This window comes from Serinus canaria, chromosome 1, assembly GCF_022539315.1.
Source record: "Serinus canaria isolate serCan28SL12 chromosome 1, serCan2020, whole genome shotgun sequence".
Taxonomy (NCBI): domain Eukaryota; kingdom Metazoa; phylum Chordata; class Aves; order Passeriformes; family Fringillidae; genus Serinus; species Serinus canaria.
The window spans coordinates 54,067,950-54,085,225 of record NC_066313.1 but is presented as its reverse complement, the minus strand read 5'-3'; the positions used below and the strand labels follow the sequence as shown (position 1 = coordinate 54,085,225).

Sequence of the window (17,276 nt, the reverse complement as noted above, 5' to 3'; positions counted from 1 at the left end):
TCGTATCCTGTGTGCAGTCTTGGGTGCCACAGTGTAAGAAAGACATTGAGCTGCTGAGAGCGGACTAAGGAGGGCAATGATGGGGAAGGGTCTTGAAGGGAAGCCGTATGAGGAGCAGCTGAGCTTCCTTGGTCTGTTCAGCCTGGAGGAGACGGAGGGGAGCGCCCACTGCAATTACAGCTTCCTCCTGAGGGGAAAAGGAGGGGCAGACAGCGATGTCTTTTCTCTCATGACCATTCTGGAGGGAACAGCCTGAAATTGTGTCAGGGAGGTTCGGGTTGGATATCAGGTAAAGGTTCTTCACCCAGAGGGTGGCTGGGCACTGGAACAGCTCCCCACGGGAGCGGGCACAACACTAAGCCTGACAGAGCTCAAGAAGCACTTGGACAATGCTCTCAGGCACATGGTGTGACGCTTGGGGATGTCCTGTGCAGGGCCGGGAGCTGGATGCGACGGTCCTTATGGGCGACTTCGAACCCAGGATATCCTGTGACACTGGAACTTCCTGCGGCCACCACGGATTCCCGCCCCTTCCCACGGCCCCGCCAGGGCGGGGACTCGAACCCGCGGCCCTGACTCAGCGAGGGCCCGCCCCGCCGTGCAGTGCGAGCGGAGGAGGTTTGTCCCTCACGGGCCGCCGTGTGCCGGGTGCGCTCCGCTGCCGCGCTCGCCGCCTCTCGTCTCGTCCGTCGCCCGGCCTGGCCCGGCCGCTGCCCCGCCATGAGCGACAAGGGCGAGCTGGACCTCACCGGCGCTAAGCAGAACACGGGCATGTGGCTGGTGAAGGTGAGGAGCCGCCGCCGCGGCCCTGGGCCCGGCCCAGCGCGGCCTGTGGCAGCCGGGTGCCTCCGTTCGTCCCCGCCCCGCCGTGCCCGGGGTGGGCGCCGTGCGGCCGGGGTTGCCCGCGTCGGGCTCGCCCCGTGGCCCGGGACAGCCACTGTGCCTGTTCCCCTCCTCGGGGACAGCGCGGGGTTGGGCCCGGACGCCTGCTAAGTAAAGGAGACACCGCAGGGAAAGTTGGGCTGCCGGGGAGCTATCACAGAATCAGAATGTTGAGGGCTTGGAATGAACCTTAAAGATCATTCAGTCCAACCCCCCTTGCCGTGGGCAGGGACATCTCCCAGTAGACCAGGTTGCTCAAGGCCTTATCCGGCCTGGCTTTGAACATTTCCAGGGATGGGGCGTCTGCAGCTTCTCTGGGCAGACTGTGCCAATCTCTCTCCACCGTCACAGTAAAACATATTTTCCTTCTCCTTGCTAGTGGTTTGTGATGAGCAACAAACATGGCCGTGTAACTTTTATTTCCCCTAAACTTTGAGAGTTGGAAAAAGTTTAGAGTGTGCTCAGATCACATCCTGATAAAAAATCTGTCCACATCCAACAAGGAAAGTAAACGCTGGTATCTTGCCATTACAGCTCCCTTAGGTGCTAGTGAAATACAGCTCTACTGGAGGGGCTGTGAAAAGGTACTGAGGGTGTCAAATCAAACCTGTTTGGTGCAGGGCCACACTCCGTATGGTGCCACCGCTAACAGGCTGGCACTACTCTGTTCCCTGGAGTCAGTGTCTTTGCTGTCAAGACATTTTGTTGCCAATACCAAGCATTGTTTCTGAAAGAGGAACTTGAAGCTGATGGGGGAGCGTGTCCCCTGTCTGCTTTGAGTCCCCTCTGGGCATGCTCCCCCTTTTCTATACCTGTGTTTATTCTCTCTTGGGAGAAGCAGTTCCTTCCTCCCATTCCTCCTTTAGGAATAGGTTCAGACCATCAACTCCAAAGACTGTGTGGGCACAGGGTGGTACCCAAATACTAGTTCTGGGCGGTGAGGGGGTGTAACACTATCATACTTCAGCTACAAAATCTTCTTGCTGTGGCCCTTAAAAATGGTTGGGGATTTCAGACTTGCTTTGCTGTGCAGAAATTTTGGTGGGCAGGTTGCTGCATCTGGGTTCCTCCTCTGTACTGATGCCTGAGTGTGTGGTGTCACAAAGCCACAACAAGCACTGTGCAAATGCACTAATTGTAGTAGCTTTTCCTGGGCACTGTCAATGAATGCTGGCAGCAGAAAGCTGCAGAACTAGATCATGACTTGCTGAGTGACAGGATGATAAAATGGCAGATGAATTTAAGAGTTGAATGATCTAGTCTGGTGTGCATAGAGAAAAACGATTCTAATTATATGTATGCAGCAGTTGGGTTTCTGCTGGTTGGTGTCATTCAGGAGGAGTGGTTTTTTTTCTGTACAATGAGATAATTCTATAAGAACATGTCAAATGAGCAGAGTCAACGTTGGACATGATTACAAAAGACACAGAAAACAAAGGAGAAAATATTACTGTACCATCACGTTGCCTCTGTCCGGAATGCTCTGTGTAGCCATGGTCTCATCCCCCCTGCTGTGGGAAGTGTACAGTGGACCTGGGAACAGTACAGAGGAGAGCACCAGGTCTGCTCTTAGCAACAAGGAATGATCTGTGGAGAGAACTCCTAAATGCCTTGTTACCTTTTAGGCTGGCAAGAGGATTAATTTGGAAAACTTGTAGAGATCTGAAGCAATGAGTAATGTCACAGGTTGATAAGGAAGAAGTGAATAGGCAAAGGTGAACAGGAAAGAATCAGTTCAAACACTAGAATTAGAGGTGTGTCAGATTAGTTCATTGGCGGGGCTCAGCGTACTGAGGTACTGTTTTGCACAATGTGTAGTTAAATTTTGGAACTTCTTGCAGTTAGAAGTTCTGAATTTCAAAACTTCACTGAAGTTCAAACACAGTCAAACTCAGGCAAGAAAATTGAATTGAGAGATTAAAAAGTAACATGTTGCCAAACCCCATGTCTGCTAAAACACACTAGAAATTAGAAGAGCACACTGGGGAAATAAATTTTCTTTGTATATTCCTCCTGGAGTAACTGCTGTTGGCTGCATTTGGAGACAGGACACTGAACTTGCTTGTCCTTTAGTCTGATACAGTTTGATGTTTCCTGAAGCAAGGAATTTTCAGGCACATTTGTGCTTACAGTTGGTGCCACTGTTTAATGAGAAAAAAGGACTGAAAGGAAAGCTGGAGTATTACTCTTCCAAGTAAATGTTGATGTTGTCCTTCATGCATGTGTTCTGAACTTATGTCTGTCTTCTTGTATTGTAATGATAGTAAAAAATATTGAAAAGATGCTAACAGTGATAGACCATAACATGGGGTAGTCAGGATTTTATCCTTTGATTTCCTTTGGACTTGAGCTTGGAAACAACCACATCTGTTAGTAGGACTTCCAACTCAGTGGCAAGCCAGTGCATAGTACCTGTACTTTTTATCTTCACTAGCTAGGACAACAAGGATGAATTTATCCTTCCTTTGAGGGAGAGAGCATTCAGCTCTGATGGAATAAAAACCCTGGCTTATTTGATTTCCTTTTAGCATGCATTGTGCTAGCACAGGAAGTATTCCAGAGAGACTACTTAACAGGCAATAAAAAAATGTAGTGATGAGTATTTTAGAAGCATGAGCAGTAAAAGGAGGTACCATAAAGAGATGAATTGCTTTAGTACAAATCCAGAAAGCCACTAGATTTTTATTTCTGTGTTTTCAGTGAAAGCTAAGGTAGAGAAATAGTACAAGTATTTGGTATGTACTTGTGGTAAAGTGAAGCCCATTTAGTGTTAGCCATTAGAATGTTAATTTTCTTGTTCTCTGAGTGTGTTGGTCAGATTTTTAAATTTAATCTGCTGCATTATTCTATAGCTAGAAAGAGGATATCTTTATTTAATTTTTTTTGTATTTTGAAAGAATATAGACTCTGACATCAGCCTTAGTTTCTGTTGTATGCACTGCGTATGTATTGCTATATAGAGAAAGAGCTAATTTAGTTTTTTGCAGAAAAGTGGAAGTAGTTTGTTACAGAGAGGGGCTCCTTGTGTGTTCCCTTCTAAAGGGGGGTAGGAAGCTGTGCCCAGGCTGAAAGATGAGTGGAGCAGGGGCCCTCATGTCCTACACTGTAGTGTGCCTTGTGTACTGCAGCCTGGGCAGTGCTGTGATGTGAGTAGCAAGAGGAGAGCAGCAGTGGGAAGAGGGCGTGAAGTGATGCTCCCTAGTACGTCAGATTTGTTCTAGTGGTTAAACTGCCATTTTTTTCTTTTTTGGAGAGAAGAGTGTTCTTACCTACAAATCCCAGAATAATGACACTTGGCCTGAAAGGCTGTGTTCAGTTGCCTTTCAGTTGGGCAGTCACTCTGTCCACAGGTCGCTCTTTCTGTGTGTATGCAGTTATCAAAATCCTCCTGTGGGATCTGTAAAACTTCTGCCCTCTGAAAACAGGTTGCTCTTGTTTTCTGGGTGTTTTTTCAAGGATTGTTAAGACTTTGAAGACTGACTCTTTACCATAATTATTATGTTAAAGTTAAAAGAAAGGTGCAAAATAAGATGTCTATGGAATTTAAGACTTTATTTAGTCTTTCCTGATTGTTTACGTCATGCGCATGTGGGTTTGTGAGTAGCACCTGGTTTTATCTGAAGTACCTATGGATAGCTGGAAGTAATCCTTTGATCACAGCCCTTCATAACCCTTTGTCTTTCTCTGCATGGCCTTTGACTGCAGGTAGGCCAGCAGAAAGATGATTAAATGCACTCTTTGAGACTTTCCTATGCAGTATGATTGATCTGCAACCTCTTAATCTGACTTAATTCCTAGTCTGAATGTATTATATAGCAAGTCAATGATTTTAACACCATAAGAGCCCTTCACTCCTTGTCCACTCACACTGAATGTGCATCTACCTTATTATCTGGCAGTATAAATAGAGATTAGGTGCAAGCATGTAATAATACTTCTGTTGAGTAGCTGGAGCATGTCATAGCATTTATCTTGACTTTAGAAAGAAAACAGTATCTGATCTGGCATGGAATCTGTTGTAGAAAGTTACCACTTTGAAAACTGGAAATACGTATATCAATAGATTGTGCCAATTCATGGCTTTCTGTTGTGCTTTTGTGGTATCTTTGACCAAAGTTGTCTGAACTTTATGGGAACCTGGACTACCATTTAGTTTGTCTGAGCAGTTGGAGGTATCTGGATTTTGTAGTTATTCCATATGTACTTTATGGGGTGCTGTGAGTCTAAAGCTAAGTGCTAACTAAGCACCAGTTCCAAGATCTGGAGTTCTTGAGGAACTGATAAATGCAAAGTTAGTGTTAATTTAATCTGAGCTTTAGGAAGTTAGGAGGTTATTCTTTGTCAGTAAGTTATTGGAACAGGTTCTTTTTCTCCTCAGCTTGGTTTAGTTTTACTCTGTGCAATACGAAATTTAGGTTTCAAAGTGATTCTTTGCTGCTTGAAACAGAAAATGCCCCAGGCATAGCTTAGTGTATTTCTCTTCATTACTGGCTGTGCTTCACACTGTTTTTCCACGTGGGCACAGATCTTTTCAGTAGCTGTGGACTGTGTGAGCCAGGACAAATTTTGCTGTGCCAGTAAAGAAAATGGCTGTAAAGTTCTGAGGAGTGTGCTGCTTGCCAGAGGCCTTTATTGTACATTTTGAGCCCAGGTCACCTGATGCTGCAGATACCACAGCCTTTGCAACTGAAGGAATTGGTGTGTAGGTGAAGTAACAGCGCTGCAGCAGCTTTTAATTCTCCATTTATGCAGGTCTTGTTTCTGTCCATGGACTAATCACAACTTTGTGCAGCTGTTCTGGAAAATGTTTTGGGGAGCTAAACACAAAATCAGCACAACTTAAACATAGAAGTCACCCATTCCTCCTAGCTAGATCAGTCTGCTCTTTCCATATACTGACGAGCTGCACAAAGACTTTGTCCAATGCAGTGAAGAGCTGGCAATGAGTGATGGGAGGCAGATTTGCCTAACGTGGTTCTGCTGTTGGAGGAGTGACAGTAGGCTGTGGTCTACTGCTCAACATGTCTGAGGTTCCCCGACTCTAAGCCTTCTCTTCACAGCAGACATTGCCTAACTTCTCCTCACTGTGATTGATTGGTTGATTTTTTTTTTCCCCAGAGAGATGATAATTTCTAATGAATATTTAAAAGTATAGTTTTACCCAATAAAATATTGAGACTCCTTAGTTTAAGAATTTGCTGCTGATCTTTTTCTGCCTTTTATGATTGGATAGTAATATTTGAGATTGAAGTTACTAAGATTTTTCTCTCATTTGAGACTCTACGTTGGTGTTAGTCTGTGCTACATTATTCTCTTTGCTCTAACTGAATATATATACACATATTGGTATATGTGTGTTTGTGTATGCATGTATATGTATATAACAGCTTGAGAAGTGGGCTTGCATGAGCTTCATAAAGTTCATCAAGGCCAAGCACAAAGTCCTGCACTTGAGTTGGGGTAACCCCCAGCATCACTGCATAGGGAGGAAAGAAAGGACTGAGAGCAGCTCTGAGGGGATGCTGGTAGATGAGAGGCTGGACATGACCTGGCAATGTGCACTTGCAGCCCAGAAAGCCAATTCTGTCCAGAAAGCCAAAAGCAGGCTGGGCACTGTGTCAAGGGAGGGGATTCTGTCCCTCTGCTCTGGGGAGACCCCCCCTGGACTGCTGTGTCCTGCTCTGGGGCCCCCAGCCTAAGAAGGATGTGGACATGCTGTAGCAGGTACAAAGGTGACCACAAAGATGATCAGAGAGCTGGAGCACCTCTTCTGTGAAGACAGAAGGAGGGAGCTGGGTCTGCTCAACCTGGAGAGGGAAAGGCTCCCGGGAGACCTTATAGGTGCCTTCCAGTGCCTCAAGGGGGCAGCTGAGAAAGATGGGAACAGACTTTTTAGTAGGGCCTATACAGTTGGACAAGGATTAATGTTTTAAGTGAAAGGAGGGTGGATTTAGACTAGGTGTAAGGAAGAAATGTTTTATAGTGAGGGTGATGTTTTATAATGAGGCACTGGCACAGGTTGCCCGGACAAGCTGTGGATGTTACATCCCTGGAAGCATTCAAGGTCAGGTTTAGTAGAGCTCTCAGCAAACCGATCTAGTTGCAGATGTCCTTGCTCATTGCAGGGGATTTGGACTAGATGTCTATTAAGGCCCCTGCCAACCTAAACCATCTGTGGCTCTCTATTGTCTACTATATTTAGCTCATACTTTTTTTTGAAGTGGTCAGGGTAAAAGTATTTAAAGTATTTATTCCTACACAGTTTGTATAGAATTTTAAAATCTGGTTTTCTCTAAATCTGTTGTCTTCTCTTAGGTCCCCAAATACTTGTCACAACAGTGGAGTAAAGCTTCAGGAAGAGGTGAAGTGGGAAAACTAAGGATTGTCAAGTAAGCCTTTACTCTACATTTACTGGTTGCATTTCTTAGAAGTTACCTGTGTAAAATAAGAATGTGCTGTACCTGTTTTAAGACATAATCCTCTTTCTTGCCAATAGTGTGCATTTTTCTGTGATACATGAACAGTGTTTGCTTGTGTAGTGATTAGGAATATAAATTGTACAGAATTATACTGGAGAGTCACTCTGTTGCATTACAGGAGGTTTGATTTCCTAGGTTTAAGGAAACCTAATTGCAGAACTTTGTTTTATTTGCATATGTTATTTTGCTGCTTCTTTTCTCACATGCTGACTTTTCCCATTTATTTTTGGGCATCAGCATAACAAAAAATTGAATAGCTCAGGAGTGAAGATGAATAATAAAACTAGAATTTGAATTTGCTTTTTTATCAGGAAAACTAAACTTGAGGAATTAGGCTATGAAAACATGAAATATTTTTTATATTTATATATTTATTAAATATTAAATATTTTCTTTTTCAGAAATCAAGGAAGAACGGAAGTAAGTAATTGCTAAAGTTTATATTTTGAATTCTAAAAACTGTTTAGAACATGCTGGTTTCTAATGTCACATATTTTTTGTAATACCTCTAGTGAGGCATTGTACCACAGAATCAGGAGGAGAGAATTCTGTTAGTAGCTCTGCCCATAGATGCCTGTGGGACTTGAATCAGGTCTCTCTGTTCCCTCACTTTATTTACCTTCTCTTCAGACACTTTGAGATGTGTTAGGACAAAAGGCCAAGGAGGATGCACAAGAAAAGCATGCAGTGCTGGTGTGAAGTATCCCTCTTCAAGCTTCTTTAGCTTCTCTATTGAGTGTACAATGTGAGCATGGCAAAGGAGCTGTGTTTAAACCTCTTCTGGGCTGTATGCAATTCAGGAGCCCCAGGCTAGTAACACTTGTTGTGGTACTTCAGCACTTTTTCTGGAACTCATCTGGCTGTGTAAAACATTTTTCAGCACTCATACTGAGCAATGGCTGAAAACCTATTATGCCATATATTTTAACAACTAAAATCAAGTTTTCTCTGACTTCAGGAGGAGGTAATTTGCAACTTTTTGAAAGCTGTGTAAATTTTATTAAGTACATGAAAGCTTTGAATTCTGTATTTCAACAAGAGATCAGTGTGGAAGGACTCTTATATTACCCTCTATTTTTGAAATAGAATAATACTACTTGTGTTTTCTCTCTTTTTGTTTCCCTATAACTTGGGAAACAGTGCAGTTGAATCTGTTTGGTAACACTGTGGCAATTATGACTGTTAGGTGTCATTTACTTTGAATGAAGAGCTTGCAAGCATCAATGATATTGGAGGAAAGCCTGCTTCAGTCAGTGCACCAAGGGAACATCCATTTCTTCTTCAAAGTGTGGGAGGACAGACCTTAACAGTGTTCACAGAAACTTCAGTAGGTAAGTTAGAATTAAAGTTGTTATGACTTTACCAGTATGTCTGCTTTCAATAATTCAGTGCTGTAAAAGACAGAAGACTCGTAAGTCAGATTTTGGTATTTTCTGCGTAGATAACACTGTTGTAATTTTTTTGTGTCTGTCTCTTTACTTGTGTGATTGAGCAGCTGATTTAAGTTCTCCAGGGTTATCATGTACATTTCAGCTCTGAGTCTGCTGGAGAATGTGGAATGCAATACAGAGTGCAGTACATTGTATACATTCTCCTGTAGGGTTTTGACTTAAAAAACATGGCTTTGTGTTCCCATGTATTTTTTGTATGAACTAGTATTTGTTCTTTTCTCCTTGAATTGGTCTCTGCTGTGAATAGAATTTTATAAGAATGCTGATTTTTTTCCTCTGTTCATTTTTTTCATTTAATCAATTAAAAATTTTGCATTTTCCAGCAACTAGAAACAGTTATCTGAGGACCGTGGATTTACTGAGTAGAAGTTATTATTTTTACTGGGAGCAAAGGGTGGTTAGTTATATGAGAAATGATTGGGATGAAGCACTGAATAAGCATAGACCCTTTCAAAATTGTTTTTGTTTGAGATTAGCAAGCATAACATGCAGTCAGTGAGTTTTCCTGAAACTGATTTAAATGCAAAATAGCTAAAATCTTTTGCTGTTATGTGTAAGTTGGTAGAGTGACAGCACAGTCGAAAATATTCTTTACTGTGCTTTTCTTGCTTGAATTTTTTTGCTTTGAAAAATGAACATGACATAAATATTCCAAATTCCAGTCAGTTTCCTTACAAGCACCGTGTTTCTGAGGTTACTCTTATATACTTAAATGTGTAGGCATGTTTTGAACTCCATGTCCATTTTCAGCAAATTTCAAAGTGAATTTTGGCTAGTGGGAAAACAGGTGTCTGAAGGGTGGACTGTACAGATGTCCCAACTGAAGGAAAGGCTGCTACTGTATTGGATGCCAGAAAATCCCCATGAAAAAACCCACTATATTGACCATGATAAAACACTCAGTGAGAACTTACATATCTTTGCACATCAGTCGATCTACAGTAAGGCAGTTATAGGAAATTGAAATTCATTTGCTCCTAGGTTCACAGACCAGTGTGAGTCGTCATATTATAATTAGCATGTTTTTTTCTGAAAAGCATGTTGTCCTTTTTTTTTTTTTTTTTTTTAATCTGTGCCACATAACACAAGCAATATATCAGTTTCAGCCATGGGCCGAAGATTAAGCTGGCATGAAACTGCAGATGTCATCTAGAAGGGTGCAGTTGAGGAATTAGGCAAATGAAATATGGATAAAAAGTGCTTTATGCACTATTGCTCTCAGTCAGTACCCTTATTGAGGACTGACTTAAATCAACCAGAGCAAATGGCGTAAAGCAGTTGGGTTTGTTTTGTACAGGGTGGGGTTTTTTTTCATTGTGGGTTTGTGATTTGTTCCCCCCTCCACCCCTTTTTTTGAGCACATTGAATGTCCTATGGTCTGTTCCCTGTGTAGTCCTTTAACCCTGGGATCCTTATGTTGGAGTGACTGTCTTTTTGATGGCTTTTCTGAAATATGCTATGATCTTGGAAGATGCTGTAGGCAGTTTATATATTCTGGATAATTCAGCACTTCACATTGACTCATCAGGTCATTTAGAGCAAGTAAAAAAGATCAAATTTGACAAGTAATTTAATATTTTCTGCATGATGTAATTTCTAGTCTTTTGAATGGATTTTCTGTGGGTTTTGTTTTGCTTTGTCTTAACTGAGCTGTGCTTCTCCTACTTGTAGTGTTGGAAGAAATCTTTTTGTTCTTTCATTGCGAATGTCTGCATTTCTGGTGGTCCTGTGTTTCTTAATGGACAGCAGTAGGCTCTTCTAAGGTGCAATTTATTGTGTCCAATGGATTGCAGTTTCTTCCTCTTCTGCAGTGTGTATCTGAGCTAAGAGGAAGCTTGGTAAAGTGGCTGCTCTCCCAGCTACTGTTAAAAATCTGGTCTGTGCTGGCTTTCACATGTGCTGCGTCTTCTGCTTGGATTAGGTCTGGGATTTCTCCCATTTATTTTCTTTTCTTTTCCTTTTTCTGTGATTTGAAATAGCCCCAGTGAATAATACTGAGTACTCTGAAGATGGTAGTTGCAAAGTATCTCCCTAATTCCTTTGCAAGGCTGTTGCACGTGTGGACATTGCATTGCCTTCTTACTGGGCAGATCACTGAGGCCTGTGGTGGCGTTCTTGAGCATGAGTGTAGCAAAGCTGGTGGGAAGCATGGCTTCTGTCATGTCTGCAGAGGGATCCAAAGCACATTTGTCTCTTGCTGTCTAGGTCTTGCTGTCTAGGCTGGTTTTGGTGTTATTTCTGCATTAAATATGAACTACATTCTGTTCCATAAACATCACCATATGTACATCAACAGTTGCTATGCTACAATGCTATTTGTGCTTCCAGTCGTTTTATCTCATCTTTGTCATCAGCTGTCATAGCTGTGGTTTTTGGCGGGTGAGAAACAGAAGATTTTGCATATATTCTAATGTGTCTTATTGAACAAAATGAAGTCTTCATATCTGCATATAGCTAGAAATTATCTAGGGGCAATTCATGGATCTGATACATAGGGTATATTTGCTTAAATTTTTTTTCTGAGCTTCCCGCTGGCAGACACCCTAGCATTAGATAATACTGTAATTTAACAGTTTCTTTCCTCATTGAAGGAATGGGAATACACTTTTGTTAAACATTTAACTGCAAACTTTTCTGATTATGATTATACATGGCTTTCCTTACTGCTTCAATTGCCCATTGCTTAATTTTCCTGCCAGCACATAGTTTAGGGTTGCTGGATCTTAATAGAAATAAAATTGTAGCTTTGTTAGAGATAATGATAAAAGTTTCTTATTGAACTGGTTTTTGGAAAAATGTGCTACTAATATGACTTGTGAAAACACAGACCTTGGCAGGCAATTGCATCCCAGACTGTAAAGGACTGATGGGTGGAGGAGAAGATTTTACACTGTAGACACAGATAAAGTGTAAGATATTTCTGTAAAGTTGGATGAGATGATTCATTTTATTTAAATTTTGAATATATCTTCACAACTCCCCCTTCATAAGTGGGATAGCCGTAATGTCTATTTTTGCATCTTTAAATTGTTTCATGCTCTTTCCATCTTACTGAAAGTAAAAAGTGTTCAGAGAATTCCATTGACAGAACACATATCAGAGCTTTGCTTCTGAGTAGCATTCATGCATGGATTGTCTCACTGTTTCATGCTTCACAGAATATTGCTGGCTTTTAATACTTTGTTTTTCTTCAGTTTCCTGAGCCTTCTCTCCTTCAGAAATTCAATTAGTGAGACTCAATTATTTTTTTGTGTTCTTGTTCAATAATATACATAACTCTGCCTATATACCCAAGAACAGCTCCTTTATTCCCTCATTCCTTGAAAATTCTCCCATTGTTTTGAATTGTTGGGTTTTTTTCCTTTACACAGCTTCTCATATATGAAAGGGCCTTTTCTGAGTTTGTATGTTAATCACACCTACCTTATACAATGTGCAATTGGATTCCAGTGAAAATGAATATTCAGAGGTTTTTATTCTGTATTTTGTATATATGTATTTTTAAATATCAGCTATGTTCAGCCATTAAAGAAATGTGATAGGAACAAACCCTAATAAAAACCTTTCATTAAAGCAGTTACTTCTTTAATTACACTTAATTATTCTCAGTAAAATACAGTGTGCTCAGAATTTTGATGCCATGTAATACTGTTTCCAATTCTATTAGAGAAGTGTCTGAATTCTGAAATTCCTCATCAAACTGTTATTTAGGAAATAAACACCCTTGCTGTTCTGCCATCTTAGTGAAGCCTGATGAGGAGTTTTGACGTGTACCTGTCTACATTAACTGTACTTTCCAATTGTTTCTGTTCAGGCTGTCACTTAACCACATAGTCCAGTCTCCAGAAGATTTTGGGATCTAACCTAATGCTTCTGTGTTCTGTTTTGTACCTCGGTCTTTTCTGGACTATTAGCAGAAGCAGAAAACCTATCAGCAGCCTTATGATCAAAAGTAATAGAAGCAACAGCAGCCTTTCAAATCTATGGCATTTATGCAAATTTCAAAATATTTTCGAGAATCATAAAGATGAAACCCTTGATCAAAAAAGTACAATTTGAGGCTCAAGCTAGTTTAATTACAGACATCATTTTGATGGCTCAAAATTTGGTGTGTATTATTGAGATTTACAGTCCATTTAGAAAACAATTGCAGTTGCTTACATCATACCACTTCTCCATCGCAAAGAAATGGAAATTATGTTTATTTAATTACTTATGCTTGTTGGAGGGTTAAAAAAGTACTGTAAAGCAGGTTCAGCTGGCTGGCAGGGTTAAGCTAATTTTATTTTCATTTCTGTTATTAAAATTATAGACTGTTAATTCCTGTACAAATTTAAACAATTGAGGATGTAACACCCAAAATATATGGTCTGTTAGAATGGGCTCTGTATGATGGGAATAGTCTTTTTGCAAACTTCACTGATTTAAAATACCTTTTGTTTCCCGTCTCACTGATGTATATGAAAAATACCAACACCCTACCACCACCCACTACCACAATGACAGCAAAAAACCCACCAACAACAAAAAACTGCAACTAACCAACCCAAATCTGTTGACATTTGTCAACTCCTGCATGTTGTAGAGGAGGCTGAACAGCTGTAGTCTGCATTAATGGAATATATTCAGTAGACATAGTACAACTTCCTTTACCTTCTTCATTGAATTAATGCTGAGAAGATTTTTAAAGCAGAACTTGTGACCTAATCATAACAAAACTGAGTTGTCTAATGATGAGGAAGAAAAATGACACTTTTTTACATGACTTGAATTTTGTCTGTTTTTTTGTCTCCACCGTTGAGGGCAGATACAAACACACACACTTCCCCTGTGGACGTGAAGTACATTTATTGCCATTTGAATCAGAGATGCTCTTAGCAATGTTCAAGTGTGATTTCTTTGGCAGTAGTTTCGGTGAGGTAGCTCTGGTCTTCCATTGAAACTGAGTTGAAATTGAACAGCTTTAAGTCCAGTTCCATCTTGCTTCTCACTTCAGACAGGTATTTGTATCTTTGTATGTTAAATGTTCTTCATTTCATCCTCTCTGCTTCTTGTGTATGTACTGAATGTTTCCTTCATTAAGCTACAATTGAGTTAGGTATTGGTTGGACGTTTATTTTCAGTCATGCTGTAAATGTGCCAAATATGCACAAAAAATTACATTAATGAGAAAATACTTGGTTTCTGCAAACAGGCTATCCTGGATGTACGTCTGAAAGTTGGCAAGGATCTTTACTCACTTTGTGAATACTCATGGCTGGGAAGGGGCCATATAATGATTGTTTCTCATAGGGAAAGCAGAGACTAATGACAGCCACCTGGTGTAAAGAAAGGAGCTGTAAGATACTGGTTTTTATGTTTGCATTGAGTCCTCAGGCTCTCAAGCCATCTCAATGAGAAAAGAGAGACAGAAGCCTTCAAAGCCAGCAAGAATCAGTGGCAAGAAAAAGGTTTTCTAAAATATTTCATGTTTTCAGTTCTTTTAATACCCAGCCTGTAAATGGCAGAAATTATCAACCTACCTGAACTCAAAAATTACTCTCTGAGTTAGAGCAGTAATTCACTCTTGCCTGTAAGTAAATAGCCTGTAATGACAGCTGTAACTTGCCTGAGTTGAAAGCAAAGGACAAGTAAGCTTTACCATTTCTAACTGTGTTCAGGGAAGTGAAAATGTTCTTTTTGTTCTCTGCATCAGAGGATGCATAAAAAGGAGAAATATAGGAGGAACAGTCAAATATAATACTGACAAATTAATGGAGGGGTTTAATCTTACAGGACTTGGTAGGGGTTGTAACTCAGATTACCACAATGCATCTACTGGCAGCCATTTCTTGAAATGTGGGATTGGAATTTCTTGCATAAAGCTGCTTCTGAATCTGACTCTGCCATTCAGCAGAGTGATAATTTTTTAGCAAGTCACTTTGCAAAAAACTGTGTCTATTTCATACATATGATTCTCTGCTACGTGGAACTGGAGATGTTTCTGATTATATGTATTGTACTTGACAAAAAAACCAATGGACTATCGTATCATTGTAGGACAAATAATCAGAGAGGAAAAAGCTTGAAGAAATAAATTCTTCCATGGCCTGTAAAAAGGGTAGAGAATAGGTTGATCAAGGTCAAAAAATTACCTAATGCCAAGTAAGAAGATTCTTTTGCAGAACCCTGCTTATTTTTGTAATATACAAAAATGTTTGTCTAGGCTAACCAGTGAGATAAATGAATAATGTACATTGCTTGAACATAATCCTGCTCCTGATTTTGAGTAAATGTGTAACTGTTCTCACAGAGCTCAGTCACAGGTGCAATAGAGTTCTCTTATTCAAGTTGTGAGGGAGTTGGGGCACTAAAGGACTTTTTGTTGCTCCTGGTAGCAAATTATTCCTCAGAAGGTATATTTATAAACATTTATCAAATCCAGTGATTTTGACTTTTTAATAATTTATCATTCCTTACTTTGCAACACAGTTGTTGGATGTAATTTCAAATAATCAACACAGAAACATTGTGATTACTTTTCTGTTTTCTTTTTTTCCCAGAAAACCAATCAGAAGAAAAATCAGAAAGTGGCAGTGTTGGTGAGTACAGACATTTTCTTTGAAGCACTTAAGAAATTATTTATTACTGCAGAATTTCAGTTTTACTTCTTAAGAAATTGGTAAATTTTAAAAAATGTCTTTTAAAAATATTTTGTAGAAGATCATAACATTAAAAAATAACTTCATAACTGTTTATCTGCTGTGCCCAAAAGTTTAAATTATTAATATTTTTTATTTAAAAGAAGGGGAATAAAATTATGAGGGTGAGGTTTAGAAATGTAATGTTCTTTGCAATGTTGTTTTAGATTTTTTATTTATTTCTCAAGCTTTTTTTTTGTTTCAATTTATTGTTTGTCTACCTTTAGTTTGAATTCTTTAGATTGGAAAGTTTGTGATACATTTCCAAATCTTTTGTTATTTGATTCCAATTGTGTAAACTAAGCAGTCATAAAAATAGTCCATAAAAAGTAGTATTATCTCTGGTGCACATGGATTAAATAGTACTAGGACTGGAGTGCCTTTGTTGAGTGGTAATGGCACTGATAGGAGATGACTCATGTGGAAGAGTTTCAAACTCCTGCTTTTCTTGAAAGCATTTCCTAAACAAAACTCTAATTCTAGTGGGTGTTTAAAATGTCCTCTTGAAAGTACTTTTTGGACCCCTAAACATGGAGATGTCTGCTTTTTCTAGTACCTGACTTATTTTTGTGTCTGGCTAGAGGTAGGGTTTGGGTTTTGTTTTCTGTAGCAGGGAATTTTTTGTAAAATGGAGATTCCTTCTATTACACTGGCCTAAGCATGTCAGAAGACTGGTGTTAGGAATGTTATAGTCTGCAGACTTGTACTGAATCCAAGGTGTGTTTTATAGCTTGCAGTTCTTCTTAGTTAATTGGTAAAACCTGGTCACTGATTCTGTGTGAATCGTGGTGCAGTTTTAAGATAAGAAGGGATACTTCCTAGAGTGGCATTTTATACCACTGCAAGACTGATATTCACGGCTGTGCAGTGTCTCATGTAGATCAGATATTGAGATTTTAGCTGTTAAAATGAATCAGAATTTCAATGCTTCCATTTACTTGGTTTTTTTCGTTGTAAGGGTGCACTCTTGGTTTTGTTTTGTTTTGGTTTGGTTTGTGTTTGAATGGTTGAATTGTCTGCTCTTCGCTTGGTACCTCCTCCGTGTTCTGTGAATATTATGTAAGATGGCCACGTGTTTAGTTGTTTGTATTTTTCCTTCAGCCAGAAGAATGAGTTACTGTATGGTGTGAGCTGTTTAAATATGCTGACAAGATAAGTTCTAAACCCATTTTATGGAATCAAACTGGTTGTGGATTCACTCTCTGAGTGATGATAGTTGGTTACTCTGGAGCATACAATAGAGGACTCAGCCACCAGTTACATTATTTGCTTATTCTCTTTTTTCTCAAAATCATTGTGGAACTCCGGTGACCTTTCCCAAACTACCTCTTAGGAAATTCAGGCTATTTAGGATTCAATTTTTCTGTTAATCTACTGTTTCTCGGCCTACATCAAGTACTTTTGAGGCAAAGATGATGTCTTTTATGTTTTTATTTAGCTTGTTAGCATAACAAGATCCTTTTGGGTCTTACTGAAATAAAATATGTAAGGTTTATTCATAGTTAGTAAGTAAAGAAGGTAAATGAGATATGACATTCCAAAAGCATTTGATTTACATCCTTAAAATATGTTTACATTGGCAAGATGCTTCAAACTTTGGAATTTATGTCGTAAATCCTTAGTATTATGTATGACTTTTTAAATCACATTTATTGTTGGGATAGTTGTAAACCACCTAGAAAAGTTATGATAGTGTTGCTACTCTACATGATGCTGTTTGAGAGAGACTGTGAGTGATACTGGATCACACCAAAGTTCATCTGGCTGATGTCCTGTCCTCAGTG

The 17,276-nt window shown here is 39.9% G+C and overlaps 1 protein-coding gene across 1 annotated transcript in view; it reads left to right on the top strand.

Moving 5' to 3' along the window:
- The first annotated feature begins 620 nt into the window (after positions 1–620).
- GTF2F2 (general transcription factor IIF subunit 2) overlaps positions 621–17,276 on the top strand; it is a 79,708-nt gene continuing 63,052 nt past the window's right edge. Inside the window, exons 1-5 of the mRNA XM_030234699.2 lie at positions 621–786; positions 7,198–7,271; positions 7,763–7,781; positions 8,548–8,692; positions 15,355–15,393. Coding sequence (XP_030090559.1) covers positions 721–786; positions 7,198–7,271; positions 7,763–7,781; positions 8,548–8,692; positions 15,355–15,393 — 343 coding nt within the window. The 5' untranslated portion in view covers positions 621–720. The remainder of the gene's footprint in view (positions 787–7,197; positions 7,272–7,762; positions 7,782–8,547; positions 8,693–15,354; positions 15,394–17,276) is intronic.